At 46.8% G+C, this 16407-nt stretch overlaps 1 protein-coding gene across 1 annotated transcript in view; it reads left to right on the top strand.

Annotated features, from left to right (window-relative positions):
- Positions 1-16407, top strand: part of LOC104625409 (collagen alpha-1(XXVI) chain-like) — a 150212-nt gene that overhangs the window by 106402 nt on the left and 27403 nt on the right. Inside the window, exons 4-5 of the mRNA XM_010293027.1 lie at positions 3596-3657; positions 15846-15999. Coding sequence (XP_010291329.1) covers positions 3596-3657; positions 15846-15999 — 216 coding nt within the window. The remainder of the gene's footprint in view (positions 1-3595; positions 3658-15845; positions 16000-16407) is intronic.

Genomic DNA, 16407 nt, shown 5'->3' with positions numbered 1-16407 from the left:
GGGCGCGTGCCCGGCCCTTAACGGGGGATCGGTCAGGTGCGGCAGCCGTTGGCTCAGGGTTAGGTGCGCTGCTGCTGGCACAGGGTACACGACTTGCTATTTTCCAGCATGCCGAGTGTGCCAGACCTCAGATACGTTCCTTCACTGCGGTCGTGTTGCTTTACCCACGCAGATGGAGAGGGGGAATTGGGGGTGGGAAGGGAGAGGTGTGCTAGGACGGTGACAGTGAGACATTATGGAGACGGACTGGGTGTCACACGATGTGCTGGTACCGTCTCATGTTCGTTATCTCAATTATTTATCCTCCTTGCTGGAACACTTCTAAAACAAATCCTACCATGTGTTTTGAGGTTGGGCTTCACAGAGTGAAATCACAACTCCTTGCTTGGAGTTTAGCTGGAAAAATACAGATCTGCCAACTAGGAATATGAGGGAAATAGACTGTGGTTCTGTGTAGCAACAAGTGATGGATTTCTGCAGATATGGAAAGTGTCTGCTCTGGAGTTCCAGGTCGGGGAGTATGGGTATTTGCCCCAATGTTATATTCCTTGCACGTGAAATAATGATGTGACATTCTCAAGCTCATTTTAATAAAGCAGACTGCTTTCACCCTGATGAGAAAATCCAACTTCACAGTCCCAGGCCTTGGAACCACTAGCCATCGAGATTAAACACTAAATACTTCAGTGCATAGTAGTCAGGGAAGATATTTATTGGCTTGATTTGTTACCACCATTCTCAGGCTTTCTGCAAGGACAGCTCAAGACCCCAGACCCTGAAGCAGCTTGGTCCCCGGTGAGTTGTGAGCAAGCTTTTGATGTAGTTTCTGCAACTGCAGTATTGAACATTCATCTCTGTTTGAAAGCATTGTCCGTCTGTTGGTTAGCTAAATAAATGTCACAAGGGTTTGTTGGCAGGATGGCTTGCCTTCGTAAGAAGATCTTTTGCATTAGAACGTCCACTTTCTGGACTAGCCTGGACCCAAAAGATATTTAACTAAGTACCTTGGGTGTGCATCTGGGTTTCCAGGCATTTCACAAAGGAAAGGATCAGAGTTCAAATCCAACTTGAGCTTAAGCAGTTTTCTTTCTGACTGGTTTTTTCCATATGTTTCAGTAAACATCCCTGACATGAAGACAATGTTGGTATAAATCTCGCCATGCAGTGGCACTGCTGCTTCCTCCCCCCTTCTGTCATTTTGGTCATTTAAATCTATGTGCTGCAAACGCACCTGCGAGGGCTTTTTGAGACACTCTTCAAGAGCAGCGAGGGCTGCTGGACTGGTGCTGTTTGTACACTCTGGCCGGCAGAGATGATCAGAATATCCTCCCCACTGAGAGCTGGTTGATTCACCCCTGTGCAGAGGGGTAGTACAAGCCCTTTTTTATGAGCTGAGCTCTCCAAAGAGAGCTTAAATGATCAGTCCATCTCAAATTATGCACAAAGATGGTTTTCAGACAGTTCAAGTCAATCTCTCGAAACCTTTGGGAGTTATTAATATGTGCAAGCCAGCAGAAGGGAGAATAGAACTCCGTATTTTATTTGCTCTGTAACGCATCTGGTACGCCTTTTGGCTCTTGTGAGCACTGGATTTATTCAATCTTATCTTTCTATGGGGATGAGCAAGATCAAAAGCATGAAGCTGGTTACATGCAGAATGTAATTCCCTGTTTTACACACAACAAGCATATCCAGACCAAACAAGCCTCACCCATTTCCTTCCCTGTGGGACAATGCACTTATGGCACTTGCGTATTCATGGGCCAATTCAAGCCAAAAAATACTGCCCAAGATCTATTGCAGAGAATAAAAATAAACAAATGTTATTTCCTGTTGGGTAAAAGAAAATCCATGTCAGTATTGACCCGTGAGGAAATCCCTCGATCTAAGTGTTCCTGAACCATCAGATGCTTTGTCTGCAAAATGTTGGGTGTCGTGATGCAGGAGCTCTATGTCTAGCTCCTTTGGGAAGCTACCCAGCTCTTCGAGGAGGGTCGGTGAGAGAATTTTTTTGGAACATTTATGCAATGGGTGACTGGTTGCCGTTAGCACTCAAGCAATCTTCTTGGACTGTAAATCACTAATATGGAACAGCCAAGCTTCCTGGCCCTCCGAGCCATGCGCTAAAATCTTTGCATGGCTAAGAGCCATCAGTACATACCATGTGCTTTGTAAAATTGGAAAGTGTTTGTGGATGAAGATTGGAGAAATTCCTTGGGGCTCCTTGTGCAAAAGGGGACAAAGCTTGTTAGGGGGGACAACTGAGTCCCAGGTGTCGGGGTGATGTTTAGTCAGGCCAAAACCCATGTTCACCCATTCATCCCCATAGGTAGGCACTGGGTTTACTCAATATCCCCTGCCTCGGTACAACCTCAGCCTGAGCTGCACCTGAATGGTCTATTAAGGGGCTCAAGAATTACAGGTCAACCTCCCCAGCCCTATGGAAATACCAGGATAAAATACTTCTTCCACGGCCAGTCAATGAAAACTGTCTCTGGCCCTTAAGGAGCCCAGAAATGCACACAGTGATGTATTTCTCTTCTGTAGGACATGAGATGGCAGTGATTCATCACCTGAATATGCATAGTTTATTCTCTGAAATACTTCATGCTGCAAGTCATTTTGTCTTTTTAAAAACTGCTGCGCTTCAGAAGTCATGGTAGGCGAGTGGTCCGGTCTGGAAAGCTGCTCTGAGGGCTGGGAGTGAGCAGTTCAACACTGCTGTAAAGCGCTGGGAAAGTGCCTTGTTCATTACATCTCTGTTCGGGGCTTTTTCCTCCTTCCCTCACTTTAAAATTGCTGAAATGAAAACAGAGGCAAAGCAGCAGGCCTTCTGTTTAGATAAGGGATGTCCTTTGTATCAAGCAATCATTTTAAACTGCACTCAGAGCCCGTGACGTTAACGTTTGTTCTTGCTAAGGCATCCTATTGAGACCCCTTTGGTGGTTGCTGCCTGTCTGTTGTTTCTGTGCAGCAAAGTGAGATGGAAACCACTTTGTGCTGCAGCTCTGGTCTGCATCAGCCCTGGAGCCTGTCTTGGATTTTCTTGCTATCACCGAGACAGATGAGTTGTTGTGGGAGTGGTAACAGGGCCTGGGAGCCCAGGGATGGAGCAGGACTCCACCGAGATGGGCATTTTGTATATTCATTGATTTTTCTCTGTATTTAACCAGGATCTAGTATAGGAGAGGGTACAGCACAGAGCAAAATGGAAGTAGTGGTTGTGCAGCTTCATGTCCTGTGAGGTAGCAGCATGTGCCACACCAGCTTGCACCAGTAGCAGAAGTGGTGTTTCTGCTGGTGACAACGGGTCACGCTGGTTGGCACCGGGAAGTCTTAAAACTAAGTAACCTATTGGGAACTTGGTTTCACAGTCTGCTCCACTAAACATCCCCAAACAAGGTTTGTGTTATGCGGCTGTGGCTGTTTACCTGTGCAATGGATTTCAATACTTATTTTTCCCCCCTTAACTGATCTTGAATCGCTTTTCTTTGTGCCTTTGATCAAAAAAGGATCAGGGTCTGTAGACTGAAAGCCGTGGACTAAAATGCAAAGTACACAGAAATTTTACATCATTTTGTTTTGTTCTTTCTAGAATGCATGAACTGCACAAGACTAGCGGATATGACTGAGAGGCTAAACACACTTGAGGCCAAGGTAAGGATCTGCCTTTATTCTTCTCTTTGGCAAAAATTTCCAAGAGTTGCTGCTGAAGAAGATGTTGAGTTGGCAGCCCTGGAGAGATCAGGTGTCTGTCCTTCTGCCCACGGCGAGGAGGATGCTGTGGCGTGGCCCTGCCCCAAGGAACGAGGGCAGCGCTGCCGTGCCCACGGGCATCGCTCACCTCTGGCCCGGCTCCTTCTGCTTCTCACGCATCCTCTTTGGCTTCGCTCCGCCACACAGCTGCATCTCTGACTCCCTTCTTCCCTGCTGTCACAAATGACAGTTGCTAATAAATAATAAATAGCTCATTGCTCTTGACTGGAACACGTTGACTCAGGTTTTGCTCCAGAAACAGGGCAGGTGGAGCTGTACGAAAAAGCTCTTGCCTTCAGCTGTTTGATAATGTGGGAATATAAAGCAGTGATTCCCCTGGCTCAGGAAAGAAGCAGACTCTGATTCTGGTGTCTGTCACTAAAAATACCTTGTAGAAACCTCACCAATGTAGAGTGTAAAACAGAGGAGTAACGGTATGTAGATTTTTGTAAGAATGGTTGTTCATTAGCCTGCTCTTCAAGCGCTATCCAGTCCTGCTTTTTTATCCCTTTTCTGAAAGGTGGGAGGGCTTTCACGCATGGTTTAGTGGAGACAAATGTTAAGGGGAGACCTTCATGTTGGTGTTTTTTTTTTCCCCCCCTGCAAATTGTTTTAATTTCTATCTCCTGGGATTTAGATGAATTGTTCCAGTCTAGCAACACAGCAGCTGAATCAGCCTGTCCCCTTTGAGCTGTGGTCCCTCCTGTGACAGCCCATTCCTGGCTGTTAGATATAGTGCTTTGGTCCCTTTAAGGCATTGTGCTGCTGTTGTTATTCATTAACTGGTGGTTATCAATGACATAAAAGAATTTGGGGAGAAACCTTTGTGGAGGGGGGTGGTGGACGTGTGGTGTTTTTGAGGCCAGTGCATGATATTATGGTAGTTTGGGAATTGTCTGTGCTGAAACGGAGTGAGCAATGTTGTCTGGAACTTCCTCAAAGCCTTCGCAGCTGTATTTCACTACAGGAGAATGAAGGAGCGGGGGGAATGAAATTCTGGGGAGCGGAATCGTGCGAGAGAAAACAACTGTTGTAGCGCAAAGGACAAAGATGAGCTGGGTTGTTTTTCCGAGCAGCGGGACCGGGCAGGTGGGTGTTCTTTGGCAGCGAGGAGCTGGAGGCGTTTGGAGAGGAGAGAGGGGCTGGTGACTGACCTCTGCGTGTGCAGTCCCGAAACCAAGACAGACATGGGACCAGCCTCAGAGGGACGTACATCAGCCCTCCCGTGCTCAGCCTGTAGCCAGCTGTGCCTTCCTTCGCTTTCCAGGACTTTCTGTATTTAGCTCACTGGAAAACGATAACCAAAGACTGTCCTGACACCAGGGTGCCCGTGATCTGCTGGCTTTGCTGCTCAGCACTTCTGTCGGGTTAAGAGGCTAATGGCAACCTCAGCCGGGGCCCTGGCAGGGCTTCATGGAGGCGGAAGGAGGTCCTGCCTGCCCAAATCCCCTCGAGAAGTCTTAGCCCAAGAGTGGAACTGTACCCAGGTCAGTGGGTTTGCCTTATGGATATGAAGCTGGTTTAAACTGGGTGGCATTCCCACCACCTCACGGCAATCTGCTCTCTGGCGTAGGCACCAGCTGCCCACTGTATTTGGGAAGTGCTGCCTGCTTGCCTCCTGCACGGGAGCTCTAGCGAAGGCAGGAGCACGCCGTCTCCTACTCTAACCTAGGGCACTTGCTGTGCAGGAACTGGCACGTGTGTCCTGACTGGCAGACCTGACGTGCTCTCCTTAGGAAACGCTTCCTACGTTGGCAGCCATGCGGCTGCCCCCTGCTCCGCGTTCAGGAGGGAGCGCTGAGTCATCATAAACAGTGTTGATGGCTGAAGTCTTCGTAGTCCTGCAAACCTTCTGACATGAGGAGCAGTGAGGCAGATGCCTGCAAAGTTCAGTGCCAAGACGTAGCCAGCCAGACCCTGTAGGTGACACTTGAAGGATTTTGGTGCTGTCTCAGTCCCAGCTACAGCCAAGACCACACCACCTTCTCTCTGCCTTCCTGAGAGTGGGGCTTTGGGTAACTGGATTCTTGTCAGCTCTTGACCTTCGGCATAGTGCATGATGCCTCTGTCTCGGTGCAGCAGCGAGGCAATTTGTGTTGTTGCTGTGATGGGTTTCCTTCTGACTTTACTATGCTCCCACAGAGACTCAAGTTGGAAGCAAAGCTCATGAAAGAGTTTACTTTTATGGAGGGAGATGAGTTATTTCTTTCTATTGTGAAGTAGTAAAGACTGTGTCTCTGCAAGGGTGCCTTCTGCAGCCCAGGCCAGCAACGTCATAAATCTTTTGGCTTCAACTTTGTTTGAAAAGCTGTGGGTGCTGCGCAAAAATTGACTGTAGGAATTAATTGGAGAGTGAAGCAACATTACATGAATGCTGGTGCTGTTCACAAGAGAAATATGCTGATTCACCCTTTTTTCAAGGTTAATTGAAGTTCAGTTTGATCTATGTAGCAATGTAATGACCTCAGTTACTGTACTCGATAATAGCTAGCACCATTAAAAAGGTGCTTGAATTTGTTTAGGATTGTCTGTATTCCTGCTCTGGATTTTGGAGAAAGTTCCCTATTTTGCTGGATGATCTGGATATAAAGCTGTCTCTCAGCTCTCCAGACTGTCTTGTAGTATCTCATTTCACCACCAGAAGAGCCTGGAAGGCATTCAGAAGAAGTCAGGAGTGATGGGATGGGCACACACGTCCCTTACCAGTGTTGGAGACTGATCCACCCCTGATTTTTGCTGTCTTGTTCTGCAAAGACAGATGTGGAAGTTCACCCTTCCTGTGAGTAGAGATGGGTTTTCCTGCCACAGTCCTGCACCTGGAGACAGCTGAAGTTGAGGAGCTTTACTGCTTTTGCTCTTTTAAATTTCAGCCCAGCATGACTGTGGTGAGCTCAGGGAATGGCAGTGGGTAAGATCAGCCACCACAGCGCTTCAAGCACGTCAGGCCGTTGGCACCTGCTGTAAGGGCTTTGAGGCACGTGGAGCCTATGTAGACTTGTTATATATACTTCAAGGTCTAAGGGTGAGAGCAAATGTGTGGAAAGCTACCTCTGAAGGCAACTGTGGACCTGGGCAGATCGGTGCTGGGTGAGAAGTTTTGCTTTAATAGAGTGGCTTAGGGACAAGTGCAAAACAATCTCTTCCTCATGCCTTTGCAAGGGGGACAAGGAGCCAAGAGCCTTTCTTGGTTATGTGTGAGGATATATAAAATGCATGTTTGTCCTCCGGTGGCTGTGAAGGGCAAGTTAAGGAAACGTAAATTCAGCTGTGGAAGAAGAGGCTAAAAGCCTGTGGCATCTTCTTTCCCCACTCCTCTTCTGCAGGCTTTTATTGCTATCCCCTAAAAAATGGGGATATAACCAGAAATGGTCTCATCTTTCTTATTACAAGGATCAGTTGGTTCATCCAACTTGTTAAGATCAGCGTCCAAATGAGGTAATAAAAGTAACCCTCTGATTTTTGTAATATGAGAGTTGGATCAGAAAGCGAGAAGCAAGAATAAACAGAGCAAATGGAATGAAAAATGACTCATTAGGGACCGGTGCTTATATACCCCTTGGGGAGGAGAGAGTCTCCGAGACCCGGCTGAACTGCGCGGCAGAACAAACTCTTTGCGTGTCTTACGCTTTCCTTAACGCTGCTTTAGGTTGTCCTGGTGGCTGTAGGAGGTGTTTCTGCAGGAAAGGAAGTGAAAGCAAATGGAATCAGGTTCCATCCTCATCTCCCCTGTTTCGAGCTACCCTTGTCATCTCCCCAGGATGGAGTTGCCCTGTTCCATTTGCTTGATACCAGCCCCATTTGGGTGCCAGAGATTTGAAAGCTTGATTGATGGTGTTGAGCTTGAAATCTATGGGACCCGCTGTCGGGGAGGATGGTGTTGGGCCCGGGGTCAAGGACACGAAAGTGTGCAAGGCAGGAAGAAAGCTACCCCCTCCCCAAGCCCCAGCATGCCAAACCTTACTTCTTTCCCATGACATCTTACTTGACATCACTACAGCACCCCCGACCTTGCGGGGAGCCTCACTGGTGGGAGGGCAGAACGAACCCTGCTTTTATTTCAGATGAAAGGTTTCCCCTTCTGCCAGCACCGCTGCTTAGTGCGAGGCGTGTACAGCCCTTCCTTTCTGAATTTCCCGAGCCTGATGCTGCCCTCCTGTGTCACAGGACTAAGCCCAGCCAAACTCCACCAAAGCTCCAGAGAGCTGCGGTGTCAGGAGCGAGCGGCACCGCTGCAGGAAAGACCAGCGCTAGCAGGAAAGCAGGCAGCTGCACAAAAATTTCTGCTCCCCCCCACCCCAGTTTCTTTTAATAAACTGCACCACAGAGCTACGGGCGCTGCGATATTAATCCCAGCTTTTGGTCGGAGCTTGAGTGCAGCATTTGATCTGAGTTGATACAGTCCAGTCTTATCTCCTGACACCACTTTTGAGAAGTTTGTGGTGTTTCGCTTACAGCTTCGGTGCGGGGAGATAACGTTACATATCTAGTGTCTGATTGATTCATTGTGTGATTGATAAATGACGTGCATATTTTTTGCATGAAAACAGTCCTTGTAATGTGATTCCCCACGCAGAAGATTTTGAAAGGTTTTAAAGAAAATCTTTGTACTATGCACAGCGTTTGATCAATATGTTGCTATTTATATGAAATCACTCCATTTATTCAGAACAGATTACCCCACGGCACCTTCGTTACCCGGTGTCTTTTGATTATGAAGCACCATTACTTGGCGTTTTAATTGTAATCATTGTATGAAATGTTTTCTTTTCTTTCTCTGATGGACAATAAAACAATTTCCTGCTCTAGTGGAGAAATATTTGGAAAATAGAAGATGTTTCGTGGTACTGAGACGTGGCTGAGAGATTGGGAGGGAAACCCCAGTTGCGTGGCTCTGAGGCTACTGCTGGTCCTATAGAGTGGACACTAGTGGCTGCTTGATATTTCAAGGACTTTCATGGATTTTCCACCTTGTGTATGTGATTGCCACTAACAGTACTTGTTTTCTTTCTGTTCTGAACAGGAAGGTGGCTTACCTAATCTCTAAAGTTTCTTAATGACCCTGTGCAGAATCGGCTCCTCCAGCTTCAGTAATGCATTGAATTTAAGGAGTATTTGGGCTATTTCACAGGTGGCTGTATAATAACTGGCTGGTTTCTAGTAGCAATAGCAAATTTAAATCAATCTTTGTAAAATTTTTAATTTAATGCTGAGTTTCTGTAGGTCAGTTAACGTAACAAACGTCCCTAAGAATAAAGTGCAACTTCCTAACTGATTTTTACACAGGGGAACCATGAACCAAAACCGGGTGGAGAAACTGAATTTTGTGTCAGTGTTCGTATCTGAACTTTGCATCTATCTCATTGGCCTTTTTCTAATCAGCAATAATCATGTTTAGGATTAGGACACTTGAGGCAGTTTGGGTACTGGCCTTTCTTTCATTTGGGCAAGCTTCCGTCTTTCAGAACGACAGTTACAATCCTTTCGTTCTCAAGTCTGGTAATTGTTGGATCTTGTTTCTTATCACTGTTGGATTGAAGGAGCAATCTGTCCCCTAAGACCGTTCCATGTGTTTGGCAAATGCTGGAAATCATTTGCCAGAACCACAAAAAGGCTTTAAAGACCTCCCCCTCCACCATTCCCTCCCGCAAAGTCTTTCAGTTGCAAGTTTGGCATTTGTAGTCAAATATAATTAATATTTTCATAAAATAACTTCGAAAATTTCTGTTTTCCTATGACATGCAACTTAATGTGCCAAGCAAATCCTACATCTGCATTAGGAAACGCTTTTGGTGTGTTTAATACCTGGGAACGTTGTGTACAAGCTTTGTTTTTTAAGGGAAATACTTCTGTGGACAAAAAGTAGGTTTCAGCAAGGCAGGTATATGAGGAGCCTAAGGGATGTAAGTGGTCCCATCCTTTGGTAATCTCATGCCCAAACGTACAAACTACCACTTGATTCTCAATTGGAAATTCTAGTGGAGCTTCACAAGGAAAGTACGATTATAAGAGAAAAATTACTTTGGGTCCTTTTTTTCAGCTTGCACCAAGGCAAGCCAGGAAAGGACCAAGACCCTTATTTTTTCCAGTTGTGCTGCTCTCTTCTTGCAGCTTTTTGTTTCGAGTCCAGCGCAGGAGGAGAGCACACGAGACATCTCAGCCTATTTGAGCTCGCTGATGTGAATGTCTCAGCCAGAGTTGAGGGCTCCTCACCTGGTGAGCAGCAGAGAGCTGCTCTCAAAGCCATTGCTTTGTCAGGACTGAGTTCATCTCAGGCTGGCCTGACTCCGCATCCGTAGCACTGCTACACCCCCAGCAGGTGACGAGCAATAAATTGCACAGAGGAGAATGATGTGATTTTGAGGGTGGAAGGTTATAGCTCCCATGTATTTTTATCAGGTGTTTTAAAGCAATGGTGGGGAATCTGATTTCACTCCGAGCTCCTTTGTCCACTTCGCTCTGCAATGAGCTCTTAGCGCGGCATTGAAGGACTGCAGGAGCCTTTCCACATCTAGCTTCTTGCCCTGGCTCTAACACTTCGGGGTGCCAGTGATGGCAGGCAGCACGGGCTCACAGCAGCAGAGGTAAATCTCCAATGTGTAGCAATATCAGAGAAGCTCCCCAGTTGCCGCCGAGTGCAGCGACCCGCTAGGACTGCTGCCAGTCTTTCCCTCGCTGCTGCTCTCTCAAGCAAAGCCTTGATGGTCTGATGTTCTGCTGAACATTGCCTGCGTTTCGTCTAAACTGGTAGGCCAGCCTGTGCTTTTGTGTCTTCTCTACTCTGATTCACCCCCAGAAGATACCTGCTGATGAAACAGTCACTCTTTGCATCCTCTTTTTTGGAAATCCTCTAAAAATGTACAAAAACCCAAATACCTTTGCAGAACGAGCATGAACTGCGCTACCTGTGGATTGGCAGAAGCCTTTGGTCCACACTTCTGTCTTCCATGCAACAGCTGATGACATAAACCTTACCTTTTGGTCTACATTGGGTCACTACAATGACATCAGCTATTGTTCCCCACATAATTTATCAATATAATGAAAACTCCTCCATGCACTAATTACCTTGTCCCCTTTGGCCAAAGCCTCCGAGATGTCACAAGTATGAAGTCACCCACGTTCTCTCTGGTCATCCGGTTCATCAGATTTTAGTGGACACTTACTGAATGTCTTTTGGCTTTTGAAACCAAGCAATTGCGTCTGCGTTGGAGCCTTGCATTCACAGGTTTCATATTCTACAAGAGAGATACCGTTCTCCATCAGGTTTTGTAAAACTCCCTGTTTAGTTCTGTGTCTTGATGAATGATTAAAAAACTCTTACATTTTGCCAAATAATTTGCTATAAAGTAAGATATGTCCAACAAGTTATGCAATTACCATTATTAATCAGCTTGTGTCTTTACAAGATCAAGGGAATCTTACTTTACACTGGAATTTTTAGTTGATGAGCTGGATTCATGCAGTTTCTTTCCCTCCTCTTCAGAGGAGGATGGAGGGGAGTTAATTCTGCCAATGCTTCAAGAGACCAAATATCCCCTGTTTATTAATTAATAATATCCATCTGGATTATGTCAAATTATTCCCTCTGCATTTCCATGGAATTTTATCCAAAGAAAAAGCATTCTGAGCCCTGTTGTATCAATTCTGAAATCTTTGGAAGCGTGGCTGTTCTTGCCTTGTTTCTAGCACCTACTAGTTACAGGACATCAGGAATGCGAGCGGAGGACAGATGATGGGAGGAGGCTGTGCTTATGAAATCTTCTTTTGATGTGTGGGAACAACCAAAATAGGGTTCTTGAAAGCCACTACAAGCCAAAAAAAGTCCTCTGACACTGAACATCTCAAGAAGATGAAAACCTTCCTCCTGTTTCCATTGTCCCTGGCCTGAGCTTTTGATCTGATGCAAGAAATGTGGTATGTGTCTGAAGTTTAGAAAGTTTATGCTGGCAAATAGAAAAGGGGGAGGTGGGTTGAGTAAGCTGGGACTGAACTTCAGGCACATAACACTAATGTCCCTGCTGAGGGCCCTACGTGTGAGCGGGCCCCACAGCGAAGAGCCAGGCTGTGAGCCACGGGAGAAGAGCAAGCGCCAGATCCTGTACAGAGGTGAGCCCGGCGGCTCTGCGGGACTCGAAAGGCCCCGGGGTGAGTTTTGCAGGCAATGACCTCTGCCGCTGGCGCTGGCCTGCAAGCTCCTTGGCCAGTGCAGTGCGTCATCCCTCCTGCGTTCCCTTCATGTTCACACGCCGTCTCCTGCGTTGGGCCCGTCTCCTGCTGCGGTGTTGGCAGGAGACATGGCCCCATTTCAGCTCTTTCCAGCTTTCTGACCCAGTTCAGCTGCATCTGAGAGGTGGGGTCTGGAAACCAGAGACAAGCCCTCATGCCGGTGGGACCTCTGTTGCCAGAGGCTCCAGTTCAGCGTGTCCATTTAGGCTCAGATTTGACTTTTTGCTTCCATACATGCAAAAAGACAAAAGCCCAAGTGTTTTGCTGAGTTGAGGCCATCCTTCACCTCATGTCTTCTGCGGGGATCTGCCCTCCTGACAACACAAGCAGCAACCCCAAGTGCTGCCCTTCAGCTAGTTCTCTGTACCTGCTCTGGTTGTTGGGTGACTATCGTTACCATGGCATCAAGATGTATTTCGTCTATGAAATGAAAACTCATTTAACGGTGGCATTAGGATGTTTTCTGCCTCCATTCTTCCTGGAGGCATAACTTTTGCATTGAAAGTGGTAATAGCAACAGAGGTGGGCACGGCTTGCAATGAGGCTTTCCAATCAAAACCACACGTTCTTCTTCACTTTGTGTTATCCCTCCCTCTACCTCAACCTTATTGACTAGAAAATACAAAGACTTTATTACTGAGCCTTTAATACATTGCACATTTTGCTAATTTGCTTTCTGGCTGTGAGCCGCTGTGGTATCATTTTCCAGCAGTTTACTCGGAGGGATAGAAACTTTCTTTTTTTGTTTAATGAAAGTGGGAATTCTCCTTGAGTCCCTTGACTATGGCAATGGCAGCCTTAAGAAAAACAGAACGTGACAGAAAATAGATGAATGGCTCCAGTGCTATTGCAGTAATGCGTAAGGACCCCATTTGTGCTGTGCTAGCTTATGAGAGGACACGGACACTCCGTGTTGAAAGAAGTGTGTATAGTTTGAGATTTTGAATGTGACTAAATCCCTCGTGCTTTTCCTTCTTTAGTTTAGCTCTGTGAACCTCACGGATGTGAGAGCTGTTGTCTTTCTACTTTATTTCTTTTGGGCACTTCTTCAGTCCTAATCATAAAAACTAGAATTTCTCAGCAATTTCAGGTCTGGAGATTTCCTGACCTCTATCGTTTTGTGCCCAGGGAAAATAAACTTGTTACTATGGTTTGAGCCTTAATGACTGCTAAGTATGTAGAGTCAATTTATAAAGGAGCACACTGGATTATTCTGTGCATGCCTTTAAACCTTTTACAACGTTTATCAGCAGAGTGCTCATTTAAAACATGCTGTTTTAATGAAAAGGATACCGTTGCCACTGTTCTGTGTTGATTATGTGGTAACACATTTTTATTATCACCCATAAAAATGATTTGGAGCTGTTCCACTCCAGATGCAACCTTCGGCAGAGCTGTGCTCGCGCCGCTCACACCACCCGGGAGGGCCCCGGACCCCTGCGGTTTGCTGGTCTCTCACCATTGCACCTATTGATTTAATATCACCTCTTCCCCCAGCACTGCTGGGCTGCGGCAAAATACTGTCTAAGACAGCCCTTGTCGGTCCCTTCCTCGCAGCAGGAGCATCCGAACCCTGCCCTGGCTGTAGCCCCTCTACTTTGCCATCTCCAGGATTACTTTTGCCTCTGTGGCAGAGTACCCCTTGGCAACATCCGAGTGTTTTGCTGGGGAAGTAAGAGTGTAATATAATAATATATATTATAATGTAGTATAAAGTGATTCCGAAAAGGTCTTCAATGCACACTTGGGTCCCACATCAACGGAATTAAGCACTGTTGTGGTCAGGTACATGCTTAAGCGTTTGTTGAACTGACAGCATATTTCCTTGAAAGCCTGACGGATTGTTGGGTAGAAGCACAGAAGGGCGTGCAAGAGACCGAGCCCATTCCTTCCTTGCCTGGCATCAGGGAAGCCCGTTGAATAAATGCATTGTGGCTTGATTCCTTTTTGCTTTCTTATTACTCAAAAAGCAAAACTCTGGATCCATGAATAAAGATCCTTGCAATAAAGGAAGAGTTTTGCTTGTTTGCAACAGCAACAGAGGTTCAGTTCCCCTGCACTTAACCTAGCTCCCAGTTTAATTAGTTTCTGATTCACTCCTGTCAGGCCAGTGCATTCTGCAGGAAGTTCATCATTTCTGGCGCTGCCGCAATACTGGCTCTCACCATGCCTTGTAATAAATAAGTGATAAACCTTGTAATAATTGCAAGCTAAAAACAAACAAGAGGAGCCAAGTCACTCTCATTTATAATTGCAGTGTGACTTCATTATGTAAAGACAACACAGCATGTAAAAGCTGAAACTTCTAGGGATTTAGTGGAAAGTTTGAGCTGCGTTCTCTTTTATTTCCCTTATCCCTAAAATCAGTATTTGCTTAGGTGGTTTCCAAATAGGAAGAGACAGTGCTGTAACAAACCACAGTTTTGCACTCCTTGAACAATTTTCCCGTGCAGCTTTGTGCTTAGAAAGCAGACGATGCTGGAGATACTGGATGCTTGGATCAAAACTCTTGCGCTGGAAACCTCAGCCTTGCCCCTGCCCGATGGGCGTCCTGCGTCCATCCTAGGCAGGCAGCTCTGCCAGGGATCGATCCAGCTGCCAGGTGAGCGGCAGGGATGCTGCTGCATCCCAGGCATGGCTGATGCTTTGGCTGCCCCACTGGAAACGTGGGTGCTGCCTTTGGCCTCTGTTTAGCTTCTTTCTAGCAGCTGGGGCAAAATCCATTTGCAGCAGAACACGTGGGCTTGGCACCCCAGGTCAGTGCTGCCGGTGGCTGTGGAGTTGAAGGGGTAGTTAGGCTTCTTTAAAAAAACTCTTTAGACTACTTTGTATGCCATCCTTGCTTAGTGGCTGGCAAGACAGGGGGATGAAGCATTTAGATTAAAATAGGAAAAAAAAAATCCTAATTTTATGGAAACTTTAATTGAAAATGTTGATTTTAAAGTGCAATTAATGTTCCCCTGGACTTAACTTTGTCAGTGAGTTTGTCAGTGGACAGAGTCCACCTGGGTCCTTCAACCCTCTACTTCTTGTGGGTGTTTAGGTTTTTTTGCAGCCATGTTAAAAACTAATTTCCAGTTTCAAACGGGCCACCAGTGGCCAGGGGAGCGCAGCTTGATGAAAAGCGGTGTACATCATACAGGGAAAACAGGGTCATTTTGCCAAAGAGCTTATCTTGTAAATGGCCTAAATAGCTCAGGGACGCACACTGGGATGTGGATTTATTTGAAGGGAGTGTGTTTATAAGGTATAGAAACAGCTGTGGGTTTTAATAATATCCTATTACTTCTAAGTAGAGCTCTTTGAGGAAATTGCCTACCTTTTTTAATTCGCTCCAAAACTAAAGCACTTCAGCTCTTTAAAAGCTCCAGATTCTCCGTTGGGCAGCGTTGGTACTTTGACTTGCAACCAGCGTTTTTCCTGAGGTGCCTCAGTTTGCCACCCTGGGCATCCCACAGCCCTTCACCTTGGACCAGCCCTCAGTAGTTTCTGACCCGATGACTCTGGACTTCAACACGTAATCTGGCAGTGAAATGCTGTGTCCCCTAACGCCAGCTCTGGTCCCTGGTTTCATGTTTGTCACTAGGGAGACAATCCTGCAATCCCTGCAAGCAGGGAAGCCCCCACCCAAGGAGGGTGTGTGTGGGACCCTCTTGCAACTTTAACAGCGCAGCTTCCTACACTTAATTGTTGCCGCTTTCCAGAAAACCAATAGAGCTTTAACACCAAAACCCTGCAGTCTGTGATGCAGTTATCCACAGCTCCTGCTGGCAAGGAGAGGAGTTTCAAGACCCCTTGGGATTGAGACCGCGTGTGAAGCCATCCTGCTGACCTTGTCTGCCTTCCCCGTGTCCCCTGTCTAGATCCTTCTGCTCGAGGCCGCGGAGCGAAGCCCGCCGTTGGAAAACAACCTGCCAATCGCTGGGACGACGGCCACGTGGTACGACGATTTGCTACCAGATGCCTTTCCCCTGCTAAATCCGGGGACTGTCCTGAGGAAAACAGTGGGATCTGTTGGTAAGCATAACCTGCTCTTCACCAAATCGCCCACCCACGCGCACGGTTCCTGTAGGATATCTAAAAAGGAGGCTGTGTCAGTCTGCTGTAGTAGTGGAAGCTGCAGGGAAGAGAGGTTGGAGGGAAATGCTGGCAGCTCCTTCCCTCTGCTCTGTAAAGGAGAAGAGGGTTAAGATTTTCAGATGGACCATTCCCCTCTCCTTTTTGTTTTTTTTGTGGACACGTTTGCTGCCGTGTGTTGATCCGGCAGGGAGCCGTCGATGGGAGCGGCCGCACTCGGGCTGTGTGGCGCTGCCTGAGGAGCGCAGGGCAGGCAGCCTTGCTGGCGTGAGCGGCTCCATGTCTGCGCTTTGCTTTGCACCCTCGGCAAAAACGACAGCTTTGGTTTTTGCAAACACTCGCTCCAAG

Source organism: Phaethon lepturus, unplaced genomic scaffold (assembly GCF_000687285.1).
Source record: "Phaethon lepturus isolate BGI_N335 unplaced genomic scaffold, ASM68728v1 scaffold10868, whole genome shotgun sequence".
NCBI classification, from domain to species: domain Eukaryota; kingdom Metazoa; phylum Chordata; class Aves; order Phaethontiformes; family Phaethontidae; genus Phaethon; species Phaethon lepturus.
This window is presented reverse-complemented; position numbering and strand designations above follow the sequence as displayed.